The sequence below is a fragment of the Rhinoraja longicauda genome, chromosome 29 (genome assembly GCF_053455715.1).
Source record: "Rhinoraja longicauda isolate Sanriku21f chromosome 29, sRhiLon1.1, whole genome shotgun sequence".
NCBI classification, from domain to species: domain Eukaryota; kingdom Metazoa; phylum Chordata; class Chondrichthyes; order Rajiformes; family Arhynchobatidae; genus Rhinoraja; species Rhinoraja longicauda.
In genome coordinates this window covers 12,600,051-12,626,942 of record NC_135981.1, presented here as the reverse complement: position 1 = coordinate 12,626,942, position 26,892 = coordinate 12,600,051, and the positions used below count along the sequence as shown (strand labels likewise).

Genomic DNA, 26,892 nt, shown 5'->3' with positions numbered 1-26,892 from the left:
CTTTTTTTTTCTCTCAAAGGTAGACACAAAATGCTGGAGTAACTCAGCGGGACAGGCAGTATCTCTGGAGAGAAGGAATGGGTGACGATTCGGGTCGAGACCCTTCTTCAGACGCTCTCATCTGTTCCACCCATCACCCAGCTGCTTCTGTCTCCTAACTCCACCCTTCCTGCCTCCATTCCTCATTCCTCCTTGGTCCACATATCACCCAAGGGCTCTGTCTCACCTACCTCTTCTCTTCTTTACGCCAGCCACCTTCCCTCTCCGTAGGTGAAGAGTCGCAAGCTGAAATGTCAACAGTTCCTCTCCCTCCAGTTTTTGCTTGACCCACTGAGTTCCTTCAACAGTTTGTTTTTTTTGCACCCAATTTCAGCTTTTGCAGTCTCTTGTATCTCTATTTCCTTTGAACGTTGTGTGAACCAACCACTTTCATCTGAAGCAGGCAATGTCAGGATTAATAGTTTTTTTGAGTGCAGTCTTTGGATGATGAAGCAGGTCCATTCATAGTTAGAATTACTATGTGTGCAGAGGGTCCTGACCTGAAGGGTCGCCTATCCATGTTCTCCAGAGATGCTGTCTCACCTGTTGAGTCACTCTAGCACGGTGTCCTTTTTCCATTGATTACTACACTGATTTTCAAAGGTCATTATATTGTAGTGTTGCAGCAGCTTCCAAGCTGTTGGATATACCTATGTTGGCTCCACCCCTTTGTATAAGACACACTAAATATTCAGAATAAATATTTATGACCAGGCTTAAATGGTTTTGGTGTTAAATGCTTTGAGTATAGAAAGTAATGGAGGAATATAAACAAAATGTTAAAAATAATAAACTAATATAGTTAGTAAATTAAATCTATTTCCTATGGTGATGAGGACTACGAGGGTATTCTTCACAAAGATTTAGCGTTTTTATTGGTAATGGTTATGGACTAATTTAGCTAAATGAGGTTGCCAATCATTCATAATTCAAAGGAATGGCAGATCAGGGGTTGAATGGACTCACTCTGTTCTAAATGTTCCTACTCTGTGTGTCTCTCTACTGACGGAGCCAATGCTTACTAAGCAGATATGTCAGATATATAAGAAATCAAGGAAGGTGTGGAGAGTCTTACCTTTTCCCCACTGCCCCCCCCCCCTTTATTTTGTAGCATCTTGCACACAGTGTTACACAATTGGATATTTTAATGTTAAAACTCTAACATTTGTAAAGCAGAGGTGCATTCACAGATTCAAAGCAGCACTTTTAACAGTCGTGATCAGAGATATACAAACAGTAAAAAAGATACAAACATACAATATTTATAAGGCATGTATATTGGGGGCATATCTACTGTGTAAAAAATATAGTAAATGCAGTAACCTGCCAGAGACAGCTTCCTTCAGGAGAGTTCGTGGAATACAGAGTGACCAAAAAGGTAGTGAATTGTTTTACATGCAAATGTATTAAGTTAGAACAAAACATTTGCAAGTAGAAGAGGCGATTGTGACAACCAATTTTTAACTAATGTACAGAGCAAGATATGTTCAGACTCTCTGATCGTAAACTACATAGTCTCTAATCACATTTTGTATCTCTAATATATGATCATTCACAGTAATGTGTGCAATGTACACTAACAAACTTAGACCCGTATGTCACGTGGAATTAGTTCAAAATGCAGTGTATGGTGGCCCATTAATACTTGGTGCAGGCCAAATGCAATAGGCCATTCACATTCAAAGTATATAATGTAGGATTGTTTCATAAGTTGTTTGGTAAGTAATCCCAGATCACTGCAGTCTGAAACCTAAGCCCCGGAGCAAATTGCCTGTTTCTTTCTGACCACGAGCGAATGTTGTGCGATCAGCAAATACCTGAAAATGATTGTATTTTCTCAGTTTTTCCCTCCTCCTGAAGTGGTTAACTGCAACTGCACAGGAATCAAGAGCCTCAGTTCATTGTAGCTATTCTTAAGTAAGTAATAGAATCATCTTGCAGGTTGTTTGGCCATCAAGCCAACATCAACATACAGTATTGATCATTGTGCAAGTTTTCTGTACCATCTTGGCAACTCTGAGGCCCCATCCATGAGGAGTTGGAGATCATTACTCTGTTTATCTTTGCAATTCATTTGTACCAGGCAAAGGCCAGCGTATCTGTAACTGAGCTGTGTAGCTGTGGTTATTGTATTTAATCATTTCCAATTTCAATATTGATTAGATCCAATATAACTGGGTAGTTAGTGGGGGATCCTGACCCACTTATCCCATTGTTGAGAACAAAGTGTCTAAACAACAAGAACCACCAATATAATAAATTCATGCAACCATTACAAAACAGCACTCAAAATTTTTCACTTTGGGGAAACATCATATACCACCAAGTCCCGAAATGCTGATCACAGATTTACGCATGCAGTATAGATTTTCTTCAAAATAACATCACACTTTAAAAAACCTCAGTTTCCAGGTTGCATTGATCTTAATCTGCGAAAACACTTCATTTCTCATCAAGTTGGTGAGAGTAGTTTGTGTTTAGGGTGAGTATTTTATTGGGTGGGCAGAAAATCTGGTGGGGAAACTAGAACAAGCGTGTAAACTTTAAAATTAGTAACGGGCCAGTTAAGAGTAAAATCAGGCAAAAATGTTTGCAGAGGGAGTGATGGAGTTCAGCACCACAAAAGGGACATAAATGAAGGGGCGTTGACATTTTCAAGCCTGAGATCAAAGGATTTCAATTACTTTCAGAGCATTCAGGGAATATGAAGAAGACAGGCAAAATTGAGTTATTATACAAACTAGCCATAACGTTACTGAATGGCAGAACGGTCTGGGGCTGAATGACCACCTGTTATCTCCCTATTGTTTTACCTGAGAGTGTTTAGCTCGCAGATGCACAGAATACACATAATCAACGATGGCTTGGAGGCGAGGAGTCGTAGATATTGAGTGTTCGATTGCCATTCTGCACAGCAATTGTCTTTGATGTGAAATATTAATTCTGTGTTCTCTTTCCACAGATGCTGTCTGATTATGAGTGTTTCTAGCATTTTCTATTTATTTCATGGAGAAGTTGTGATATGGAAAAACTTTTAAGGCTCTGGTTATATAGTCACTTCCTTATGGATGATAGTAGATCTGGCTGCACATCAATGATGGCGTTGCGAGGTGCAACAGGAGCACTTTGGTCCAATGAAAGTAGAACTGCAAGTTTTAAGAACTTAGGCCTGGTGATGGGAATACAGAACACACCAGCCTCAACAAGAGGCAATTAATCCACTCCATTGTCTGAGATGAAAATGGGTAGAAGTATGAGATGACTGTGGGGATTTGATTGTTTTGCAACCTGAGCTCCGAAATCAAGTATCTCCCGTTGGTACGATCCTCATGAAATCATGAATAAGGGAAGCGGAAAAATTTGAATATGGAATGCCCCGCACTCCCCTTTAAATGTGGTTGAAATCTCACTATAGCCTTAGTTTGTTTGTTGCTGTCGATGAAGTGCACTTCATCCTAAAGTATACTTAAAGATTTGGAAATGGGCATAATGCAAGGCCAGTGTGGAAATTCTCATTGTCCTTGGTTCACAGGCAAAAAGTGAAGTTTCAGATACAAAGCCGACTTCATCTGCAAGCAGTGGAAGACAATGGTGGATGATAATGTCTACATGGTGATCTTGCCATTGTTTTGGACCTTGACTCATTCCAGCTGCCACCCTATTGCTTCCAGCAATACATTAATGTCATCTACACTTCACATACCCAGGCATTCGAATCGCAACATATCACAACATAGACGGCAATTTGAAGTTGTTGGAAGGGGGAGGGTAGGTGGATGAGGTCAAGGGCCACTAGACTTCCACGAAAATGGAAGTGTGTAAGTCACCTGGACCAGTTCCAAGGCCACGTCTATGAAGAGCATAAGTTGATTGTCTTGCCTGCTTCTGAACTGGAGAATGATTGAGATCTTGATTTGATTAGGAGGAGGTCATTTGGTCCAAGCCAACTGCTATGGAAAGCAATCCCATTGGCCCCCTTCCCCCTCTCATTTGTCTGTGCAACGTATACTCTTGCCTTTGATTCTTGTTTTGTCTTAAACGTACACAAAGTGGGAATATAGCATAACTAATTAATGTACCATCACATCTGTGGATATGCATAAGAACTAGAGGAAACTTGCAAACTTTGCAGACAGCACCTGTGGTCCTTGGAACTGTGAGGCAGTGCTAATGAGTGCCACACTGTCACCATTTTGCTGAATGCATGAAGCGTAGGACATCTGTTAATCACAGTGACATTGGTCCAGTCTAGCACACTGCCCTTTGGCTTCCGTAGTAGTCATTTCAATCTTTAGTATGGGGGAGAGTGACGTGAGCATTTTTAAGATGGTTTGCTAATCTTGGCCACATACCAACTGTTTATAAATGACCAGTGATTTTTTTTAAAATGAAACCCAGAAATGATCTGTGACTCATTAACTGTAATGTCAAATGCAATGGTTCATAAACATTTAAGTACCAAAATATTATTCTTCATATGTAACTCATTACTGAAGCACAGTTTAAGTTAAAAAAATGCATTCCAACTGCTGAGCCTGTGGTTCAGGATGCCCCTGAAATTCAGTGATATCACATTGTGATAATCAACACAACTGAAATCCCACGCACTTCATTCACATGCTCGCTTTATAAAAACAGTCAAAGCTAGGGAAAATGCCACAGCCATCACTAAAACTGACAATTAAAATCCTTAGTTGACACAAAATGCTGGAGTAACTCAGCGGGACAGGCATCTCCTCTGGAGATAAGGAATGGGTGACATTTTGGGTCGAGACCCTTCAGACTGATTAAAATCCTTGGTTATTCAACCAGCAATTAAATGGAAAAGGGTGGTAGAGATAGAGAGGTGATGGGGAAAGTCTGCTTTCTGTATAGAGATAAATGTTTCATTGTGAATCTGTGGAATTCTCTGCCTCAGAAGGCAGTGGAGGCCAATTCTCTGAATGCATTCAAGAGAGAGCTGGATAGAGCTCTTAAGGATAGCGGAGTCAGGGGGTATGGGGAGAAGGCAAGAACGGGGTACTGATTGAGAATGATCAGCCATGATCACATTGAATGGCGGTGCTGGCTCGAAGGGCCGAATGGCCTCCTCCTGCACCTATTGTCTATTGTCTATTCCAGAGCTGAGCCATAGTATGCAGTGGGTAGATGGAGCCGCAAGAGTCAAGAGTGTTTTATTGTCATATGTACAGTAACGGAACAATTAAATTCTTACTTGTGGCAGCACTGACCTGCATCATGGCAACTAGTGGTTAGCAGAGCATGGACATCTACCAGGATGGGAGACAAGGTAGACAATAACTCGTGGGGGAGGGTGACTGGTCACTGTAACAGGGCTTTCGTCACAGCTGGGGTGCATGTTCTCTCATACAGCTACAGGTTGGGGGTACGTGTGTGAGAAGAGAGAGGTGCATGAGGCGAGGGTCTGCAGTGGAACTACAGTCCAATTTGCTGATTCAAATATCTGACTACAAAATGCTCAAGGCACCAAGTTGAAATCACTTGCAGATCTGCTATATCTCTAGAAGGAACTGCTCCAAAGAAGTGATCTGGACAGTTATGTTGGGTTGTAACCTTCTGGATAATGAGGGAAGTGTACAATATAGCAAGGCGTACAGGTGATGCACAATGATTTTTAAGGTACTGTTGAATCCTTTAGCAGATAATTCAGTCGCAACTGACGTGTAACTGGCACTGTGTCTTTTCTATAAAGCACAGTTATTTCTGGCATAACCAGACTGCTACATCATGCCAACCTGTTTAAAGAGATATATCGTAGAGAGTATTCTGTGCAGTGGCAAACTGTTCCCACTGGGGTGGGCTATCATTCCAAAGACATAGCAATGTGTAATGAGGGAAGAATTGCTCTGGTTAAAGTGTGGAAGCACTGCAGTTATGTACAAGCCACATGTAGCCCATAGTACAAGTTATCAGGCCCGGGGAATTCTGGCGACCCTGTTCCAGTTTTACTTTCATTTCAATTTTCCTCCTTTATTAAATAGATGGAATAATTGTTAATACCAGGGATTTCAATGAACAGAGCATGCCTCGGCCTGTGGCCTGCCGTTGTCCATGGACAGGTTTAGATACTCCTGGAAGGGTGCTATAAACCCAGACATCCGCTGGTTGTTTGTGTAACTACCTCCCCATGACCTTTTTTATGATGTCGCTACACACAATAACAACAGCAATTCTTCCCTCTTGTTAGCAATGGCCCCTAAATTACACGCTATTTAAAGCAAATTAACGAATCGCAGCTGCTGTGCCCCTAGTTAAAGAGAGGTGAGGTGCCAGTGCTTCACACTTGGTTAGCTGCTAGCCACCTGCTCCTTCCCCCAGCAATGCTGCCGCGGTTACTTAGAGCCACTGTCAGCCGTCTTCTGCTGCCACATTTCCTTGTGCTGTTTCCGGCCAAAGCCCTCGTCGTAATTCCCCTTGCTTTTGAACAGTTGTTGAAAGTGAGGCTTGCAGTAAAACTCACCCTGCAGTGCTGCATAGCTTCCCAGACTGAGGGGACAAAATGGGAACACGTCATACATTTCACGACCATGGCATTGTTACAGTCAAAATCAAATTGGTAAACCAAGCTAACAAGGGGATGTCCATTATCATTACCTCCCTTCATGTCTCGTTGAAAGTTGTCAGCACTGGCGCATGTGCACAGGTGGCAGTGAGCTCATCTCACTGCAGGAGCACAAGCAAAGGGTTATAAAGACTGGCTACTTTTTCCTACCCGATGTTTTGCAGGGCATGAAGCAGAGGAAATTTTGATTTAACACATCCAGCATTTGTAACGTGGAATTCTCCAGCAGCCAGCTAATGATGTGGAAAATTGAACAAATCGAAGCAACTAATTACCGCCCAATCAGTCCACCAGCAAGTTGAAGGAAAGTGTTGTTGCATTAAAGCACAGCACTTCCTCTCCAATAACCTGTTTACCTGATGCCAAGTTGGGATGTCAAGTTTCAAGTTTTTGTGTACCTTATGTGTTGTGACTGTCGGCAGAGGGGATGAATAAAGTTTTATCATATCGTATCGTAAGTGACATCAAGGGAACATTTTACCAAGTGTAGCATCAATGAGTCCTTGTATATCTCAAGTCAGTGGGCATCAAGGGGTAAGGACGCCAATGGTTGGAGTCATACTTTGCACAAAGAACGCTACTGGAAGCTGATAAATCCAGGCCCACAACATAATTTCAGGAGTTTCTTAGATCAATGCCACAGGCTCAACCTTCCACACGGCTTCCTCGATGAGCTTAACTTCCATTATGGGGTCAGAAGTGGGCTAATGATTATACAATTCACTCAACTTCTGAAAACAAAGTGGTCAATATCGGCAAGACTTGGACAACATGAATTGATCAGTCTCAATTTACAGTTGTGGCTTAAAGTGTCAAGCAATAGCATTTTTAACAAGGGAGAGTCTGATCACTTACACTTGACATTCAGTGGCATTACATTTCCAGGTCAAGTGATTCACAATATTTACATAAAATAGTTTACAACCATTTATTTAACAGTTGAATTTCATTCATTGCAGTTGAATCAAACATTACAGTTTCAAATAGCAAAATCCAGATAGGCGTTTTGAAAAAGTTTGGCAGATATTTGATACAGTTGTGCCTAATGAAACAAGGTTGAGTGTTCAAGATAATGTGGGTGGTCACAATCCTATTCCCAAGGTAAACAAGTTAAAACAAAAGGGCATAGGTTTAAGCCAAGAATGGCAAGATTTAAAGGGAACCCGAGGGGGAGGTTTTTCGCACAGAGAGTGGTGGGTCTATGAAGGAGCTGCCAGAGGAAGCTGTCGAGGCAGGTGCAATTACAATGTTTAAAATACATTTGGACAGGTTCATGGATAGGATGAACTGCTATGTAATATTTCTCACTTCCCTGGTTGAATTGGGCTCGAACAACTTTCAAAATGTTTGACACCATCCAAGACAAAGACCCATGACTTCAATTCATTCACCATCTTATTCACTCCCTTCAATACCACTGTAGTAGCTACAGTTCAATATTTTTAAAATGTACTGGAGGGATTTGCCCAGACTATCCTGACAGCACCTCCTAAATCAATCTGCTCTACCACCAAGACAGACAATGGCAGCAACCACCACCTTCAGATCACCATACTGATTTCAAAATCTATCATTATCGCTGCAGGGTCTAAATCTTAAAACTGCCACCCCCAGACCATCTTCAACGGTTTCAGAAGATGGCTTATCGTCAGGAAATAAATGTAGGCCTTGCTAACAAAATCCAGTTTGTGAAAAAAATGAACTTTAAATAAATCACTTGCAGTGGCTTCTAGTCTGATCATTCTTAATAAGTTTTCAATCTGTCTCGATCATAAATGTAACTTCAGGTTCTTCCCACTATCTTGACCGCTCTCTTTATCCTTTTGTGGTTGGTAAATAGGGATCATTCCATGGCCTTCACCCTTCCAAAGATGGGAGAGAATGTTGTCTTCACACTTGTTTGACACATCAATGAAATGATTAAAGAATCTTGAAACCATGCCGATGCAGAATCTACCCAACTGGGCTTCTAATTGGATGAAATGGAGTGCACATTCTGACCCTGAAGGTTCACCTATCACGGAGTCTCAGATTATCCCATTCGTGTTATTTTACTATTAATTAGCATTAACGTAATAATAATCCCAAATGAGAGCTTCTGGTGGAAGAAATTATTTCCCAGGAGAAGCCTGGGAGGCCACAGGCAAGTGCAGAATGCTGTTTGAAGCTACCATAATTCCACAATGAACAATGAGTGGAGGGAAAGCTGCTGGATGAGCGACAAATACAGTCTACCATGTTTAGTTACTGGGCGGCTCTGACCTTGGGTCTGGTAACAATCTTTGGTTTCCATGCAACCATGCTTTCTGGAGGGAATTGTGCAACATGCAGGTGGTGAAAGAGTAAACTAAAGAAAATTACTCAAGCAGCAAAGATGCTGAAGAACAACAACGCCAAACTACTGGAGCTGCTCTATTAACAATATCTAGTGATTCACATATCATTACCTATGCCCGCTGCGGAAAATTCACAAATCAATATGCAAGCAGCAAGAATCCCGTGACCTGTTGGTGCAAGTCATTGATGAGAGCTGCAGTTAAACATTTAAAGCCTGGAGACCTGGAGGCTATGATTCATTTCAACAACAGATTTTGTTTGCTTTTGTTTTGGCTCCTGTCCCATCTTGGTGGTGTGAATGCAGGTTCCGCACTACAGCGGCCAACATCCATGCACAAAATTAGTTATTGCGGATATGTGAGCTAGGTGTTGGCGTTGGGCATCAAATCCTCAGTACTGCTAATCCATGTGCACCTTGACCCATAGCCACCTACAGCTGGCTGTACCCACCTCTGCACCTCATGGAGCATGAGGCCAGTTCAAGTTAATATCTCAGCACAGACCAGGAGCTAACCTGAAAGGTTTCTGGTGTGAATTGCACTTCTACCTACTGGTAAACTGAGCTATTGGTGTGGTGGCTGTTGTCATAGATTGTGGTGCTGAATGCAGAATATTACAAGAGTTTATTTTCATATCTCACCTCAGTTTAGCTTTGCAATGCTTACAGCAGAAACAGGTGGTGTGGAAAACGAACTTATCAGCAACCAGCTTTTCCATGGGATACACCGTTTTATTGCAGGAAGTGCAGAGTTCCTGCGGCGTGGTCCTCATAAATGCCTGGAATGAAAAGTAAAATACATGCATCTCATTAGCCTGAGCCTTGCGAAAACAAAGGGCAGTAGCAGAGACCTGCACGGCTACAGGTTCCCGTGGAAAAATAGCGGTGATCAATTGCACAATCCCTAGTTCTCTTGGCTGAACTGAGACCTTGGTCAGAGTGCTCGAATGAAGGGTGCCTCTCTGCTTCCACAGCGATAATATGGACTGGAAGAGACAGCAGTCCATGGCCATCAATTGTACAAACAGATTGAAGACCAGGGTTATGCACTCATCACTTCTCCATTCATTACCTTTCTGAGAATTACACTGACACCATGTGTCCAGCTAAACAGAATTCTCCTGTTTTAGAAACAGAAAAATAGGTGCAGGAGTAGGCTATTCGGCCCTTCGAGCCAGCATGCACCATCAATATGATCATGGATGATCATCCAAAATCAGTACCCTGTTCCTACTTTCTCCCCATATCCCTTGATTCCGTTAGCCCTAAGAGCTATATCTAACTCTCTCTTGAAAAGACGTACAGGTATGTAGGTTAATTGGCTGGGTAAATGTAAAAAATTGTCCCTAGTGGGTGTAGGATAGTGTTAATGTACGGGGATTACTGGGCTGCACGGACTTGGAGGGCCGAAAAGGCCTGTTTCCGGCTGTATATATATGATATGATATGATATGATATGAAAACATTCAGTGAATTGGCCTCCATTGCCTTCTGTGAGATGTTCTTCAATGTACATCCTAACAGCAGGAAATTGAATCTGTTCAACAAATCAGTTGTTGTTGACTGGTAGTATGTTACCTCGTATTCTCTTTCGTTCACCCTTATCAATAGCAGGTAGGAATGGCACCAGGCTTTAACTGACCCTCAGCACGAGTCTACACTCATCACTTCTATTGCTTGGCATGCAGTTTCTAACGAACAACTTCCAACTGGTGTGGATGTGGGAATGCTCCTGACAGTAGGAACATCCACTCCGTGGATTCTGGAAGTGACATGCATACGCACTCTCACTGAACCTAGGAATTATCTCAAAGCAAAAGACAGGAGAAAATGGAGATCTGATATAAAAACAAATAATGCTGGAAATGTTCAGCAGATCAGACAGCATCTCTGGAGACTTAGGCTTTCAAGGCAATGATCTTCCAGAATTATCAAGGCATTTCTAGCAAATTCAGAAAGAAGCAATTTAAAGCACAGGTTTGGCAACTGCTCTTCCGAAGACCGCAAATAAATAGCAGTGTTGTGAATGTAGTCTAGTCCATAACACAAGCCCTCCCCCTACAACTACTCCACCGCCTTGGGAAAGCAGACAACAAAATCAAGGACCATTCGCATCTTGGTTATTCCGCCGATCATCCAATCTACCACCTTGTGATCCCAGCACATTTTTTATCTGCACTTTCTCTGTGGCTATAAGACTGCATTCTGCGCTCAGTTTACTTTCACATTTGCACTCCCTGAAGCATTCACGTATGATATGATCTGCCTGAATTATACACAAAACAAGGTTTATCATTGTATTTTGGTACACGTAACAAAAATAATAAACTCAAAAATAATAAAAAATATATATCTTTTAATATAAAAAAACACTTTATTCCAGTAATAAATATTTACAAAACATTTTCTTTTCAAAAACTCCATCCGACATTCCCGGAGGTTATACACTCAATACAGATATTCATTGCCAGATTTACACAGAATCCCTTCCCTTATTTGGAGGGGCGTCTCCACCACACCCTGGCCCCCATGTCCAGCAGCGGAAGGACCCTAGACTGTGGTCCTCCCCCACAGAACCTTGGTGTTGGCTGCACCGAGCTTCAGTGCGTCCCTCAGCACGTACTCCTGCAGTCTGCAGCGGGCCAGTCGGCAACATTCCCCGACGGACAACTCGTTCCGCTGGGAGGTCAACAAAGCTCGGGCAGACCAAAGAGCGTCTTTCACTGAGTTGATGACCTTCCAGCAGCACTCGATGCCAGTCTCTGAATGCGTCCCTGGGAACAGTCCGTAGATCAGAGTCCTCTGTGACGGAGCTGCTCGGATAGTAAAACCAGTAAATAGCTTGTCCACCAGAAGAGGGCAGCCTTCCATCATTTCCTCCTGCCTACAATCACACCCTTCACTTCATTTAATTGTACCACTGCAGCGTCAGTGTGAGGACTTAACTGAGTGGATATGATGTGAACAACTTGGAAAAGCTAGGAATTTCTGTTTAAGGGCAGCGAAGGTACGAGGAGACTGGATTAAAGTGCTCTAAGTTATGAACAGTGTTAACAGAACAGTGTTAACAATCTTAACAATAAGATTGTCAGACGCTTCATTAACCAGAGAAAACAAACTTATATTGGGCAGAAGAAGCAGGGACAACTTATTTTAAAACAAGAAATGCAGTGAATATAATCTGGAACACACTAAAAGATTGCTGGAAGCAGACGCAAAACTGGTTAAATATTTAAAGGAGAAAATATATACAGTTATAGGGAGAGGATAGAGTGTTTTAGTGGTTAACTACTGAACAATAGGTATAGGCCAGAGGGGCTGAATGCACCGGTGCTGTATCAATCTAGGATTTTAAATTGTTCAACTTCATGCTCCCCAACTTCATTGCCAATGTCGTCTAAACGTGGAATCAGGACCTGCAGGACACCAATGCAAAATTAAAATGTGCAGATAGTAAGACCGAGCACCCTTTGCTGGAGTCAGCTTGGATTTTGCCGCTGGTTATTTGTTTAATTAGAGTTAGTAATAAAAACTGACAGTGCTTTGCATCAATGCCGATCCTCTTGTGTAAAAGACACCACAGAATAATTTACTGCTACGATTTTCAGGGGAACCTTTCTGTTCAGCTATAAGAATTTTGCCAGTTTATCCATGGTTCCTGCCGATCTTTCACCAAGATTGCTGCAGCTAAGCAAGAGAACACTGTGACGAACGCACATTTAGTCACGCAGAAACTTGTAGATCAGCGCGGGGCTGCTATTTTTCTCCACGACTACTTCATTTGATGACACACATCTTAATTCCACGATGTCGTGTAACTATTCTCGTAACAGAATATGTGCACTCTGATTCAGTAACCATTTGCGGTCGAGAAATCTGCAGGAACTCCATCCCTACTTAAATATCTTATTTAAATATCCCTTTTTTTGGTAATAATTTTAACAGGGTGTCTTGGCACCCATCTTAATGGTCTCAATTATCCTCGGCACATAAAATCAAAATGTTGCTGAATTCATTCTGTTTATTTTTGAACATTCTCCTGCTTTGTGCTAGTGATCACAAGTAGAAGCTCATAACTGGCATTCAACACCATGTACAAGGACCTTCAATGCATTGTGCAGTGAGGATGAGATCTGCATTGTACATGTGGCATTCCCCATCCAAGCCATAGTGTTGTGTTAAGGGGTTGAGTAAAGCCTGGAACTCCCCTGGGTTCCTTGTCTCCAGTTTGCAACAGCCCACTTCGAAAACAGTACCAGTAACAGCTGTGGGCAAGTTATCAGCCTGTATATCTATCTGTCTAAGTTATCAATGTGCGGGTAGCAGAAGGAACCAAGGGACACAAACAGGAAACAAGGTCCAATTACAGCAGCATTGTCGGTGCAAAGCCAATTTGCCTGTTAAGGGTGGCAGACTGTAACACGGCAGCTTTCTTCCGGTTGAAGAGTTAGCTCACTACCGCTGATGTTTGTAACTGCACTCAATGGCTGCAAGTAGTGTAATAGTAACTATATATTTAATATTAAAGAGATATAACAATTGGCTCAGAGTGCGCTACATTTCCACAACCTCCCCCTCAATGTCGGCAAGATGGTGCTATTTATCAACTTCAGAAAGCATGGGTCAATCAGCATGAATGGTGCCAAAGTGGAAATGGTTGAGAGCTAAGTTCCTTGGCGTGAATATTACCGACAATCTGTCGTGGACAAACCACATGGCACCAATAGCCAAGAACAACCAATGTCTCTACTTCTTGAGGTGACGGATAAAATTCAGCATGGTTCCAATGACTCTTACAAACTAATGACTCTTACAGATACATTCTACAAAACATACTGATGGGTTGCATCACAGCTTGGTTTGGGAACAGCTCCGCCCAAATCTGCAAAAAATTACAGAGAGTTGTGGATGTAGCCCAGTCTATCATACAGACAAGTCGTCCCACCATTGACTCCACCTTCACGATTTGAATGACGGCGCAGGCTTGCACGGCCCATTCCTACTCCTATTTATGATGCTTATATATTGTTATAGCTGGGCAATTGATGCAGTCTGTAAACTTTGAGCCAGTTGCCAGTTAATTTGCACTTTAACTGGTAATGTGTACATTATGATTTTCACTCTTCAGCAGGGGACAATTGTTATAATCGCCCGACAATTAGCCTAAACTAATAAAGGTCAGTTTGTACGCTTTAAAGAGGAAGTCGTTGTTGAATTTATACTGAAATGGAAAATAAAGGGTAGACAGTCAGAATCTTTTTCCCAGGGTGGAAATGTCAAATATGAGAGGGCACAGGTTTCATGTACAGGGAGGCAAGTTTAAAGCAGATGTGCAGGGCAAGTTTTTTTAAATTAGCAAGTGGCAGTGAAAGCAGATACGATAAGACATTTAATGGCTTTTCGATAGACAATAGGTGCAGGAGTAGGCCATTCAGCCCTTCGAGCCAGCATCACCATTCAATGTGACCATTGCTGATCATTCTCAATCAGTACCCCGTTCCTGCCTTCTCCCCATACCCCCTGACTCCGCTATCCTTAAGAGCTCTATCTAGCTCTCTCTTGAATGCATTCAGAGAATTGGCCTCCACTGCCTTCTGAGGCAGGGAATTCCACAGATTTACAACTCTCTGACTGAAAATGTTTTTCCTCATCTCCGTTCTAAATGGAGCATGGATATGCAGGGAACAGAGGGATATGGATTACATGCAGGCAGAAGGAATTAGTTTAACATGGCATGTTCAGCACAGTAATTGTGGACCAAAGGGCTTGTCCTGTGCTGCCCTGTTCTATAAAGATACAACCTGGGAGAGAATGGGTTCCAACATTGTGGGATATTGCACTGATGGATTTTCAGAATAAGGTAGGGAGTAGGAAAAACGTGATCTATCTGCAAGGATCCATGAGTCTCACTTGATAAACCTTCCAAAGGCAAAATGATCTGATTACTCCCATGAACTGTAACACTATAATGCTGTAACATTATATTGTGCATTCTGGTATTGTTCGCTTTGCATGAGCTGTTGTACTTGTATATGGCTTGTTTGTACTCATGTCATGTGATTTAACTGAATAGCACACAAACCTTTCACTGCATCTTGGTGCATGTAACAATAATAGACCAATACCAATGCTGCAGAGGTGCAAATGTTGCAGGAACTTGACCTGTGTGTGCTCTAGATCAGTGAATGCGATATCTCACCATTAGCATCACCAGCAGATACTGCCCCATGCATCAAACCAATCCCTTACCTAGAAAGCTCTTTATTAATCAAAATTCAAGGATAACATATATAGATATACCTCACCTCACACGCTAAACACTCCTGCAAGTCACATCAGCCGGCTAATCTACCATGTCATTGTGCAACACTCATTGGCACATTAAAAACACAAAGTGATAGAGTACTTTGGCAGATCAGGCTGCAGCTCTGGAAAACATGGAGAGGCGACGTTTCCGGACAGTTGAAGAATATTTCTTCTAAAGAAAGTTCCCAACCCTGAAAAGTCACCTGTCCATATTCTGCGGAGATGCTACCTCACCTGCTGAGTCACTGCAGCACTTTGTGTCCATTTTTTGTGAACCAGCATCTGCAGTTCCTTATTTCTACTCATTGGCACACTTTTCTGGCAGGGTGTGTACAACTGATGGTGCAGATTTCCCTGGCTATGAAGCAGATGTTGTTAGGATTGCTGAGGTGCAACCACAATGTTACAGATGCAGCCCTCTGGAGGATGAACCTGTTATCCTCCTCGGGGGTTGTGATGTGGTCTCCCATAGTGGTGTCAGCGACCATCCTGTTACCATTCCAGACTCCTGATGCTGACAATGAGATGGTGCAAACTTAAACACGCTTTCTGAGAGCAGACTATTCAAGGCCATTCTTCAGCACCACAGCAGTCGTGTTCACTGAAGGTCAGAGCTTAGCAACCATGTTGCAGAAGCAATCGGACAGGAAAAAGACACAAGGCAGGCTTGCATTGAGGGTATAGACAAGGATTATCAATGGTTCTAAATAAAAGAACATACTTTTGCTTTATTGACATAGTTAGGGATGCACATTTTGTCTCGGGTTACTGCAGTTACAACAGGGTTTTGCCAGGGCCAAAGGGCTTCAGGTCTCGGCATATTCTTGTTCAAACACGAACCAAATAGTTGAATTTCAAAGCTGAGATGGGAGTGACTGCGCTTGGCATCAAGTCCGCATTTGACATGACATCCAGAAGCTGAGGTCATGGGCTTTCAGGGGGAAAAAAAAATTGATAGCTGGAGTCATACAAAGGAAGATGATTGTCGGAGATCCCAACCCTACAACCTCACTGCAAGAGTTTCTCTGGGCAGTGTCCTCACCCCAACCATCTTTAGCTACTTCATTTATCATCTTTCTGCCATAACGGCAAAAGAGAAGATGTTTGCTGACAATTCCATTTGCAATCCTCAGCATATGAAGTAGCCTATGCTTGCATGCAACAAGGTCTGGCCTGTATTTGGACACGGGCTTCTCCGTGGCGAATAACATTCACGCCATAAAAGTGATAGACAATGACAATCTGCAATAAGAGATTGCAGTGGCCTCACAGCTCCAGCGACCTGGGCCAATCTCTAATGCCGTCTGTGCGGGGTTTTTTTTTGCTGTGACCGCGTAGATTTTCTCTGGGCAATTGATGGGATGTTGGATGGCATCAAAGTACTTTTGTTTCCTTCCATATCCTAAAGATATGCAGGTATCTATGCTAATTGGCCACTGTAAAATGCACTTAGTATGTAGATGAGTGGTGGAAATTGGGAGATATTAATGGGAATGTGGAGAGAAAAAAATGGGTTAGGGTAGGATTAGTGTAAAAATGCATGTTTGAGAGTCAGCTTGGACTCGGTGGGCCAATAGATTTGTTTACGTGCCAATCTCAATTATTCTGTTCTTGATGTTGAACGGTAATGCCACTGCCACGTCTCCGACTTCCTAGAGGTCACCATTGATCAGACATTCAATTTGACCAGTCACATTCATAGTGTGGCTATACATGAGCAGGTCAGATATCAGGTATCTTGTGGCAAGTATCTCGCCTAATTTCTCAAGCCTTCCCACCATGTATAGGGCACAAGTCAGGAGCATGGTTAAGTATGTTCCACTCATCTGGATGACTGCAGCTCTGACAACACAAGAAACGTAACAACATCCTATATCAATCTGCCTAAACTTTCACCCCCTCTAAGACTGGCACACAGTGCCTGCAGTCTGTGCCATCTACAAGAAGCACCACGGTTACTTACCCAGGCTATCCCCATAGCATATCCCAAGCCTTTGACCTCTACCACCCAAGAACAAGGGCAGCAGGTATAGGACATTGCCGCCATCTGCAGGTTCTGATCCGAGGCACATACCACTCAGACTAGGAAATATATCATTCTTTATTCATCAAAGACCTCCTTCCCTGTGGCACAGTGCAACCACCTTCACCATAAGGACCATAGTAGTTCATGGAGGCCACTCACCACCTCACAAATACAATTAGAGCTCTACAGTAGGGTTGGGGTTGGCCGAAGCAGTGATGCCTAGAAGCTGAACATTGAACAAACAAAATGCAACCACACGATGCAATCACAAGGCAGTCTTGGCCTCAGTAAACCCCAGAGACACAGTCGCTATTCATAAACAGCCGGTTTATATCTCTCTATCCTGAGAGAAATGGCTTGGGGCTATAAACATCCAAACTCTCCTCTTTAATGAATATCTGATGCCTGTTGTGAATTTGGAGATGCTTTGATTCTGCGGTTCAGCTCCAGTGGAAGCCAGGCTGCCTGTTGCTGAAGTGCTGCTCGTTTGACAGGATGCATGAAGCAGAGAGGAAGCTTTGCACCCTTTCCCACAGTGTTGGGCTCCTGATTACTATTCCCACTCCCCACTACGAACCACCCTTTAAAGCCCACTTCTGATACAGTAAATCAACATGCAGCCCAGCGGCCAGCGCCCTGGGGTCCAATCTTTAAATAAACACAGCTGCACCCCATAATAAACTGGAAGGTTCAATGATTGGGTCAGGAAGCAGATGGGAGAGGTTTCACAGAAAACATTCCTTGCGATTAAACCAGATTGGAATCAGGTATACACTTTAATGTTCTGCAGCGATGGCACCTTTTGATTCAGGGCCAGAGTCCCTATGCTTCTGACCATTCCAGGTTCCTCGTAGTTGTTGATGAATCTTAGTTACAATCAGGAGGATCAGTATCCTGAGAGGATCTGCTGCTTCATCCAAACACCTCCATCTGTACTGGGAGACGGAGGTGAATTTTTGCTAATTGATTTTCACCACCCTGCTGGGCAATAAAACTGGTCACCAAGAAAATCTCCATCATGGAGAGCATCCATCAAAATAACAATCAGCTGTGCTGAAAATGTGTCACAAGACCCTAACTAAATTGCAAAAGGATATCCTGGGGGTGTTCCTATCTTGTACCCTCTATCCTGATCTCATAGCAGCAAAGGTGGTCGTTCCTTCCATTGTGCTCTTTGCATTCACTGTTTATTTGGCCCTTCATTCCCACCCTTACAGTCCTCCTTTTGGACTCCTCTGCCCAGCCCCAACCCCTCTCCAGACTTCGCCTGGCAGTCTGACTCCCCTGTGTCCTCAGCAAACTTATCCTTGACCCTAGGGTAGCCCAGGAGTAAAGTAAGTCAACCTTCATTGATAGAGGCACAGATTAATCTGGGATAGTCAGCAAAGAACTAACTAACTTGACTGAATTCTTTGAGGAGGGTTGATGAGGGCTGAGCATTTGAAGTAGTATACATGGAGTTTAGCCTTTCACAAGGCCTTTGGGATTCAAGATCGAGAGGCAAATTAAATTCAATACTGGATTGGAGGCAAAGGAGAATGGTCAACAAGTGTTATTGTGGCTAGAAGGCTGATACAGTGGGGTTCAACAGAGTGAGTACTCGGCCCTGTTTGTGCTATGCAAATGATCTAGACCTAAATTTAGGGGTCGGGTCAAAAAAGTTTGCATATGACACAAAAATTGGGTATGTGGTTGGACTGGTTCAGATTGCATGGAGATGTCGATGATCCGGTCAACTGGGCAGAAGAGTAGCAACAGGATTTTACACTGTATAGTCCTTTACTTTGTTGCTTCTCCCCAGTGCATCTCCTTGTACTTGAATTAAAATGGTGCAGAGGAACAGGTGCAGACTACCAATACATTCTTAAAGATAGTGGGACATAGATGATGCGGTTAAAAAGATGTACAGATTAGCTAACGCCCTCAAACCTCAGGAACCTATCACCGAACTCTGTGGAACCACATGGCATTCAACCTTCCAGCCATTAACACTCCTGTTGATGTGATTTACCACTCTCTGCGAGAAGAAATGTCCATGTACAGTAAACCCTTGTTATAACAAACCACAGTGGGGGGGGGGGGGGGGGGGAGGAGGGGAAGATGGCGTCTGTTATTGCCAATTGTTGACTATAACTGAGTGTCACATAAGGCAGTTCATGTGTAGGAACCCAACAATAACAGTAACTGAGCTAGAACTGCACTGACAGAAATGCCTCCTTTCATCTGAAATACAAGATGAAAGCCTTGCCTGCTCGAAGCTACAAAGCTCCAAGGTCTCAATACAGTAATACAGGCAGTGGTGACAGCAGGAAGTGGCTGGGGAGGCGGTGGCAGCCGGGGGGGTGGCATCGGCAGTCCAGCTGGCGGTGAGGTTTGGTAGGTCCATCCGCTAAAACAGAAATCCCTTGAAAAGAGGTCTGTACAAGCAACGGGTTACTGTATCTCTATTTTAAATGACTAGCCCTTTACCGTGCAAATTTATCTGCTCTTCAAGACTCTCCCACCAACAAAAACATCTCAATATTTACCCTGTCATAACTCCTGAAGATCTTGTATATCTCAGTGAGGTCACTCCTCTTTTTCATGAATGTTAAAGATGGCAAACCCAACTTGTTTATTCTCTCTTGTTAAGACAATCCTCTCTCCCAAGGAATTGGCCCAGTGACTGACTCCAATCCTATTCTCAGGTAATTCCTGGGAAGAGACCAAACCTGTGTGCTGTTTCCAAGTGTAGCTTCACCAGTTTCCTGTAAAATTGAAACAAAACTTACCACTTTTTAAATCTAACCCCTCTCGCCAGCACACTAGTTACCTCCTTAACTACTTGCTGCATCTGCCTGCCAACCTTTTAAGATTTCTAATGTGATTTGTCTGCAGTGCCAATGGGACTTTAACACTGTTTCTATCATCCTGGGTATTGTCTAACATGCTGAGTATTTTCAGCAGTTTTCCATGTTTAATCCACAACCTTAGATTCTGAAATGGAATAGAAAAAGAAATTTGGATGGACATCAAAATAAAAGATGGGAATTTCTAAAAATATAATACGTTCTGAGATTGTTTTGATTCTCCCTTGCTGGCTTGTCCATGACATTAGCCACATGCTACCCAAACCAAACATGAGCATTAAATACTGCCTCGAGCACTTGAAAGAAAGAAAACAAATGCTGCGATATTAGCCACACTGATCTCAGAGGCGTTTAACCAATTACCATGGCAACTGCTCAATGTTCAGCATTGGTCTTCCATGTGCAATAATCAAACTGTGTATATTCTCTATGTGCCCTGGGATGCCTATGAAACACAGTGCACCAATTCTTGGATAATGCCCTTTGCCCTTTGACCCAACTCGTCCACAATGAACAAGTTGTCTACCTGATTACCCATTTGCCCGAGGTTGTCCTACTTCCCTCTTTTCTACCTTTCCCACCTCCTGCCTAAATGCCTTTTCAACATTGCAATTGTACCACTTCTACAGCTTCCTCTAAAAAAATGGTAAATCTAAAAGGCTGGCCAATGCTGTTGACCAATGTACCAATCTGATGTTAGCCGCCATAAGTGAAGCCCAAAGTACATTAAGTATCTCCAGAGATCAGGTCAGACTTGCTCTTCCAATCAATTGCGTACAACTGCATACGATTCCTCATTAAACCTACCTATGGAAGCAAAATAAATTTAGTAGGTGAAATGCTTTATCACTGTCTAAACTACAACAACTTTAAAAAGTATTACTTTAAACTGATTATTGATAATATATGGAGACACTTTAGTAAATTTGCAATCATTCTGATTACTCATTTATAACAGCATGGAGAGATTCACTATAATTAATACAGGCGTAAAGTTACAAACAGAATAAGATATTTAAGAGAATCATACTGGCATTTATTCCTGAAGAAGCAGAAAAAAAAATGGTTAAAAACTATTTAGAGGTGTCACTTGGAGGAGACTAATTCAATGCCGAACTGACCTTTCAAGATAGACCTAAAGGCTCTTGGAAGTTTTGGCAAAGAGCAGAGGAGTTCCCTCCCTGTTTACTGCACTAACATTTATCCCATGACCAGCATCACTGAACTAGTATACTGGTCATAGCTCCATTCTGGAACTTCGTGGTATACAGGAATGCAAATTGCAATTAAAATACACTGTGTATCATCAGTGGAAGTTCTTTCCTTCTGTTCCTTGGTAAGAACATGTCCATGTTAAATCTATAGAGCCAGGAGCAGAGGAAGGGGAATGGAAGATATTGAGTTATTACTGATCCTGCCTTTAGCTGACAGTCACAGACTGGTTCTCTGACAACAGTGTGTCGGGCCAAAGGGCAGACTGGAATCCTGGCTATCTTTTCTCCCTGGTGGACAAGGTGACACTGAAGATTGGGGGGAAAAGTCCTCCAAGATTTAACGACCCCCCACTTTGGAATTCTATATGCATATTCCTCGAGCTGCGAGTGGACATTTGTGAAATATATCCGCGTGCGCCAACAGAAACATTGAGAGACGTGGAATTTTGCTGGGAAGTCTAAACTCCCACAGAATTCTGCATGTTTATTTATAGTCAAGTAGTTTTCTGACTTGTCAGTTTGTCATAATATGTACTTTTAAAGGAAAAGAATATCATTGAGATTAAATACTAAATCAATTGAGAGCAGCAGCACAATTGAGAACTGCTAACATTTCCTAAATAGGTAATGAAAGACACTTGCAACACATTTCCATCAAACCACTTACGTATTTCCTTTTCTGATCAACAGCCCTTTTCAGTTTGTGTCATCTTGTAATTTATCAAAGTCAAACCATTTTCCTGTTTACCATCAGACAACGTTGTGGCATGTTTTCAAAGCACCGTGCCTTGTTGTGTGGTGGTATCTGAATCGCTCATGTTACCAACAATATACTAAAGGCAGTTATCAGGAGCCCCTGCCTTGTTCTTACAGTGTGCTTATGAAAACCATTTTTATCATCGACCAGTCCTGAAGGTGCACAGTTTTGCCTGGGAGGGAAAGGAGGGAGGCCCCAATCTCATTAACAAACTGCTGGAATTGAACCTTTCCAACAAGAACTTGTTGGCTTCTTTCAACTTACATTAAGTCATGGAAAATATGCGCAAAGATTTCTGACTTCGTTTTCCAACAATCAAACGATTCCACCAAGTACATTTTCCAATTAGACAACATCTAATTTCCCGTTGCTCTGGACAGCATTTGATTTGTGCCATGTTCTGATGAAGGGTCCTTGACCTGAAACCTTGACTCAATTTCTCTCTCCACTGATGCTGCATGAACTGTGGAGTATTTGCAACGTAATCTGTTTTGCCTTGACTTGTGCAACCTCTCGAGTGAGATGACACAGACATGTGCATCTCAGAACCTGTCAAACGATGCTCAAAGTTAATGTCAACGGATCAGCCTGACAACAGGGACACCGAGACCACTCAGCCAACAACTCATTTTAGGTTTGTTTAGAGATACAGCATGGAAACAGGCCCTTTAGCCACTGTCTATATTGACCATCGATCACTCATTCATATTAGTTCTATGTTATCCCACCTTTTCATCCACTTCCTACACACGAGGGACATGTTACAGAGACCAATTAATCTGCAAACCCACACGTTGTCGGGATGTGGAAGGAAACCAGAGCACCCAAAGTAAACCCTCACAGTCACATGGAGAACATGCAAACTCTACGCAGCCAACATTCGAGGTCAGGATCGAACCCGGGGCTCTAGTACTGTGAAGCAGCAGCTCTACCAGCTACGCCACTGTGCCACTGTCTCACGGCTTACCTTATTGAGGGGAAGCGCACTTAAGCGGGAGCTCAGGTATTCTACAATGGACAAGGCTCAGGAACTCATGCACAGTTGAGCAGGCCCTTTCTACAAAACCTCGCCATGGCAGACCTCAGATCTCAGTGCAAGAGTTAGGGACACGTCTGCACAAGTAAAGATCAATGGGTGGTTAGGGGATGGCATTGGGCTTAATGCTTCTGCCCACTATCAGCCATCCACAAATCCTATAGTTGTTCTCTCCCATTACCTGCCTCCAAATTCTACCCCTCAACTGCATCCCAGAGCAAATTAACCCCCCAGCTCCATGTAACTAAAGCCTCCTAATCTCTTTAAATTTATATTCAATCCCATCACAACAAACAGTAACATTCTGTTAGCTTCCCAAATTACTTTTTATGAATCATGTACCCAGACCTTTATGCACCTCAGAGATGATAGGCATCTTTTTTTAAATTTCTCCTGCCAAAAAGGAAAACTTTGCATTTCTCTACACTATATTCCATTTTCCAGATGACTGCCCGGTCACATTACTACAAAGGGATGTGGATAGGTTAGGCTTGTGGGCAAAGTTCTTTGTACATGTTGTAAACGGTTGAGGCTCCCGGGGCACGCTACTTGTTACTCGAGGCTTCAACTCTCCAGCATCTTCATGGGTTTTGGAGACAGTAGAACTTTGCACAGATTGTAAGCAAAGAGCTTGATGCCCCTGTGCAAACCCAGTGGCCTTTGCACTCTGCTGTGTCACAAGTGTCACAGCCTTCTGCTTCACAACTTCAGCCTTCTGCTCAAGCTGGCAAACAGTTCTTTAATCAAAGAAATGCTCGAGCACTGATATCCTGTGAAGTGATGGAACAGATAAGGGACTAGGGCAGCTTATCATGTCAACTGAACTTGGAGAGTAACTGCTTGCAGTCAATGGACAGGAGTAGGGTATTACAAGTTGCTGGAGAGGAGCCCACTGGTTTGGACTTTAGCCAAAGTGGTGGGAAGTTGCTACTTGTGCATTTTGTGTTTACTGAAGTAGAGTGATAAAGCTGGGATTGCAGGGTTGGGCATCTTGGTTGGAATCAATGAGTTGGGCTGAAAGACATGTTTCCATGCTGTATGATTGTGTGACTCTAATTATTGCAAAACAGTCAGCTGGCAACATGCGAGCAAAGCAGCACCAAGTCCTCAGCATCACACATTCTAGTCAGAACATGAGCGGCAGTCGTGCCTGCCCACAGATGTAACACCCAGCAGCACGGCGGTCACGGCGGAGCAGCGGTAGAGTTGCTGCCTTACAGCGAATGCAGCGCTGGAGACCAGGGTTCGATCCTGACTACGGGCGCCGTCTGTACAGAGTTTGTACGTTCTCCCTGTGACCTGCGTGGGTTTTCTCCGAGATCTTTGGTTTCCTCCCACACTCCAAAGACGTACAGGTTTGTAGGTTAATTGACTTGGTAAATGTAAACATTGCCCCTAGTGGGTGTAGGATAGTGTTAATGTGAGGGGATCGCTGGTCGGCACAGACCTGGTGGGCCGAAGGGCCTGTTTTCATGCTGTTTCTCTAAACTAAACGAAAGCAGAAAGATTTGCACACCCAGGTATGCAGCCAACACACATGTGAGACGTCAGAGAGAGTATTGAAGGATCACACACTTCAAGTCATGAGCACAAACCATATCCGCTCAAAATAACAAACTCTTGCCTCCCCCATTCCAAGTAACAAAGCCAGCATCATTGGCTGCTTGTGAAAAGACAACAATGCACCAGTCCAGCCAGTTTCCGATCCAATCTCTTTCTATTGAATGCACCCTGCAATTCCGGCTCCTTTATCACTCAACTTCGGTATAACACAAAATACACAGGTAGCAACTTCCCCTTAATATACATAAAATCCCTTTGGATTCTCTTTAATCATTTCTATTACAGATATCTCATGCCCCTCATTTGCCCTCCTGATTTTCTTCGTAAGTATGCTCCTCAAACCCTTTACTCCTCCAGAGAAACACTTGATCCCAGGTGCTTATATCCGACCCATTTCTCTTTTTATTTCCTGAACAGGACCACATTTCTCTCATCATCCAGGGTCCCTATTCCTACCTGCCTTGCCCTTCATTCTCCCAAGTACACACATACCTTGAACTCTCTTTATCTTACATTTAAAGGCATCCCATTTTCTGTAAGTCCCTTTCCCCCCTTAACAACCAACTCTAATCATCTTTTGGAATCCCATGCAAGTTAGCCATGCCCCATTTTAGAACTTACATTCAAACTAATCGATCTGCGGTCACTGGTCCCAAAAAGCTGTGGATTTATTTTCCAATGCCCTGTTGCTGTTTACTGTGATGTTGTGGGTGTGTATGTGTATAAATGAGTGTATATTTGTTTGTGTCTATGTGTACATGGGTTTTCTGTGCATGTGTGTGTCTACATGCATGTGGGTCTGCATATACATGTGTGTTATTCATCAACATTAAACATTTGTCAAGTAAATTTGAATGAGATAGTTGGAACATTGAACATACATCAGTAGGTTCCTTTGCAATGCTGGTGCTTTTGAACAAAGGCTTGCATCTACTCAGTTCCTGAGGTTTTGCTAATCATTTATCTATTTTCAATCTACGATAGAAATACCATAAATCCAGTGAACATGACAGGGGGAGGTGTAACCTGTTAGTGGATGACTGCACAGTGGAGGACTTGTTTTTCATTCCTGTCAGTGCCAATTCACTGATTTTGGCTGCAGATAGCAGCTGTAGTACCCTCTGCACCTTTGGGATAGAGAGAGAAAGCGTGTGTATGTTCTCAGTGTTTATTCAACAGTGGCTTAACACAGGACATGAACCCAGTGCCTCACAGAATCATTGGTGTTCCAAATTTCTCACCAAGCCACATAAGACAATATTAGGTTTGGTGAGAAGAGAGGTTCAGGTGGGAATTCCAGAGCGTGGCGCCATGTCGAGGCTGTATTGCCTGATGTTTATGACCCGAGTCTCATTCTTGATGACACAAGATGTTTCATACTTGTCTCCATTGATTTGATGAAAGAGCTCACAGTATATCTTTGCTTTATGAAATGCTACTTTGCAACAACCTCTTCATGTTCATAAGTATTTGCCCCATTTGTTCTTCCAAAGCGAAAGACTCACCTGCTCTGGACTTCGCTCTCTTGAGTTTGGTCAGATGAGTTAAAATTGGTGGCAAGACCCCAATGGGTAAACCAAGCTGCAGTACAATAAGGGGTTAAAGTAACTAGAGTCTAAATGCAACATCTGCCTCTATAAACAGACTCATAATGACAGATCTTTAGTGCACAGACTTCCACAGTCCACTGACATTAATGGTCAGTGTTATCTGAATGTCAACTCATGGTCCGTGAAAATTGTGGAAATGGGCCAAAACATCTTTCTCAAGCTGAGACTCAGAAGACGGCTGCTTCCTGCAGAATTAACCCCTTGCATTCCATTGCGGGACCTCTTCCTATTTTTAAATGTTGCATAGGCTTCACAACAAACAGTGCCAACTGGTTAACACTTGATTCCTCTTCGCATCTTCAGATACCCTGCTGCAAATCTTTCCATTCCTTTCTCTATAATTTTTCTCTCATGGAACTTAAACTCACAGCATGTGGCCGAAGAGATAAGAGCATTACCCAGTGAGCAGCTGATATTTAAATGTGGCAGTACTACTCAGTACTGCTGAGCAAAGGATTTTGTCCTGGGTTCCATTTAACTTAATTTGGTCTCCCCAACAAGCATCTCACATTCCCATAATCTCATATGTGATAGGAGCAGAATTTGGCCCATCAAGCCAATCACGGCTGATCTA

General features: G+C 42.9%; 1 protein-coding gene across 1 annotated transcript in view; it reads right to left on the bottom strand.

Moving 5' to 3' along the window:
* Positions 1–1,166: 1,166 nt before the first annotated feature.
* The window catches only part of limd2 (LIM domain containing 2), a 33,073-nt gene continuing 7,347 nt past the window's right edge, over positions 1,167–26,892 (bottom strand). Inside the window, exons 2-3 of the mRNA XM_078424340.1 lie at positions 9,600–9,736; positions 1,167–6,546 (exon numbers count right to left, since the gene is read on the bottom strand). Of these exons, the coding sequence (XP_078280466.1) occupies positions 6,393–6,546; positions 9,600–9,736 (291 nt within the window). The 3' untranslated portion in view covers positions 1,167–6,392. The remainder of the gene's footprint in view (positions 6,547–9,599; positions 9,737–26,892) is intronic.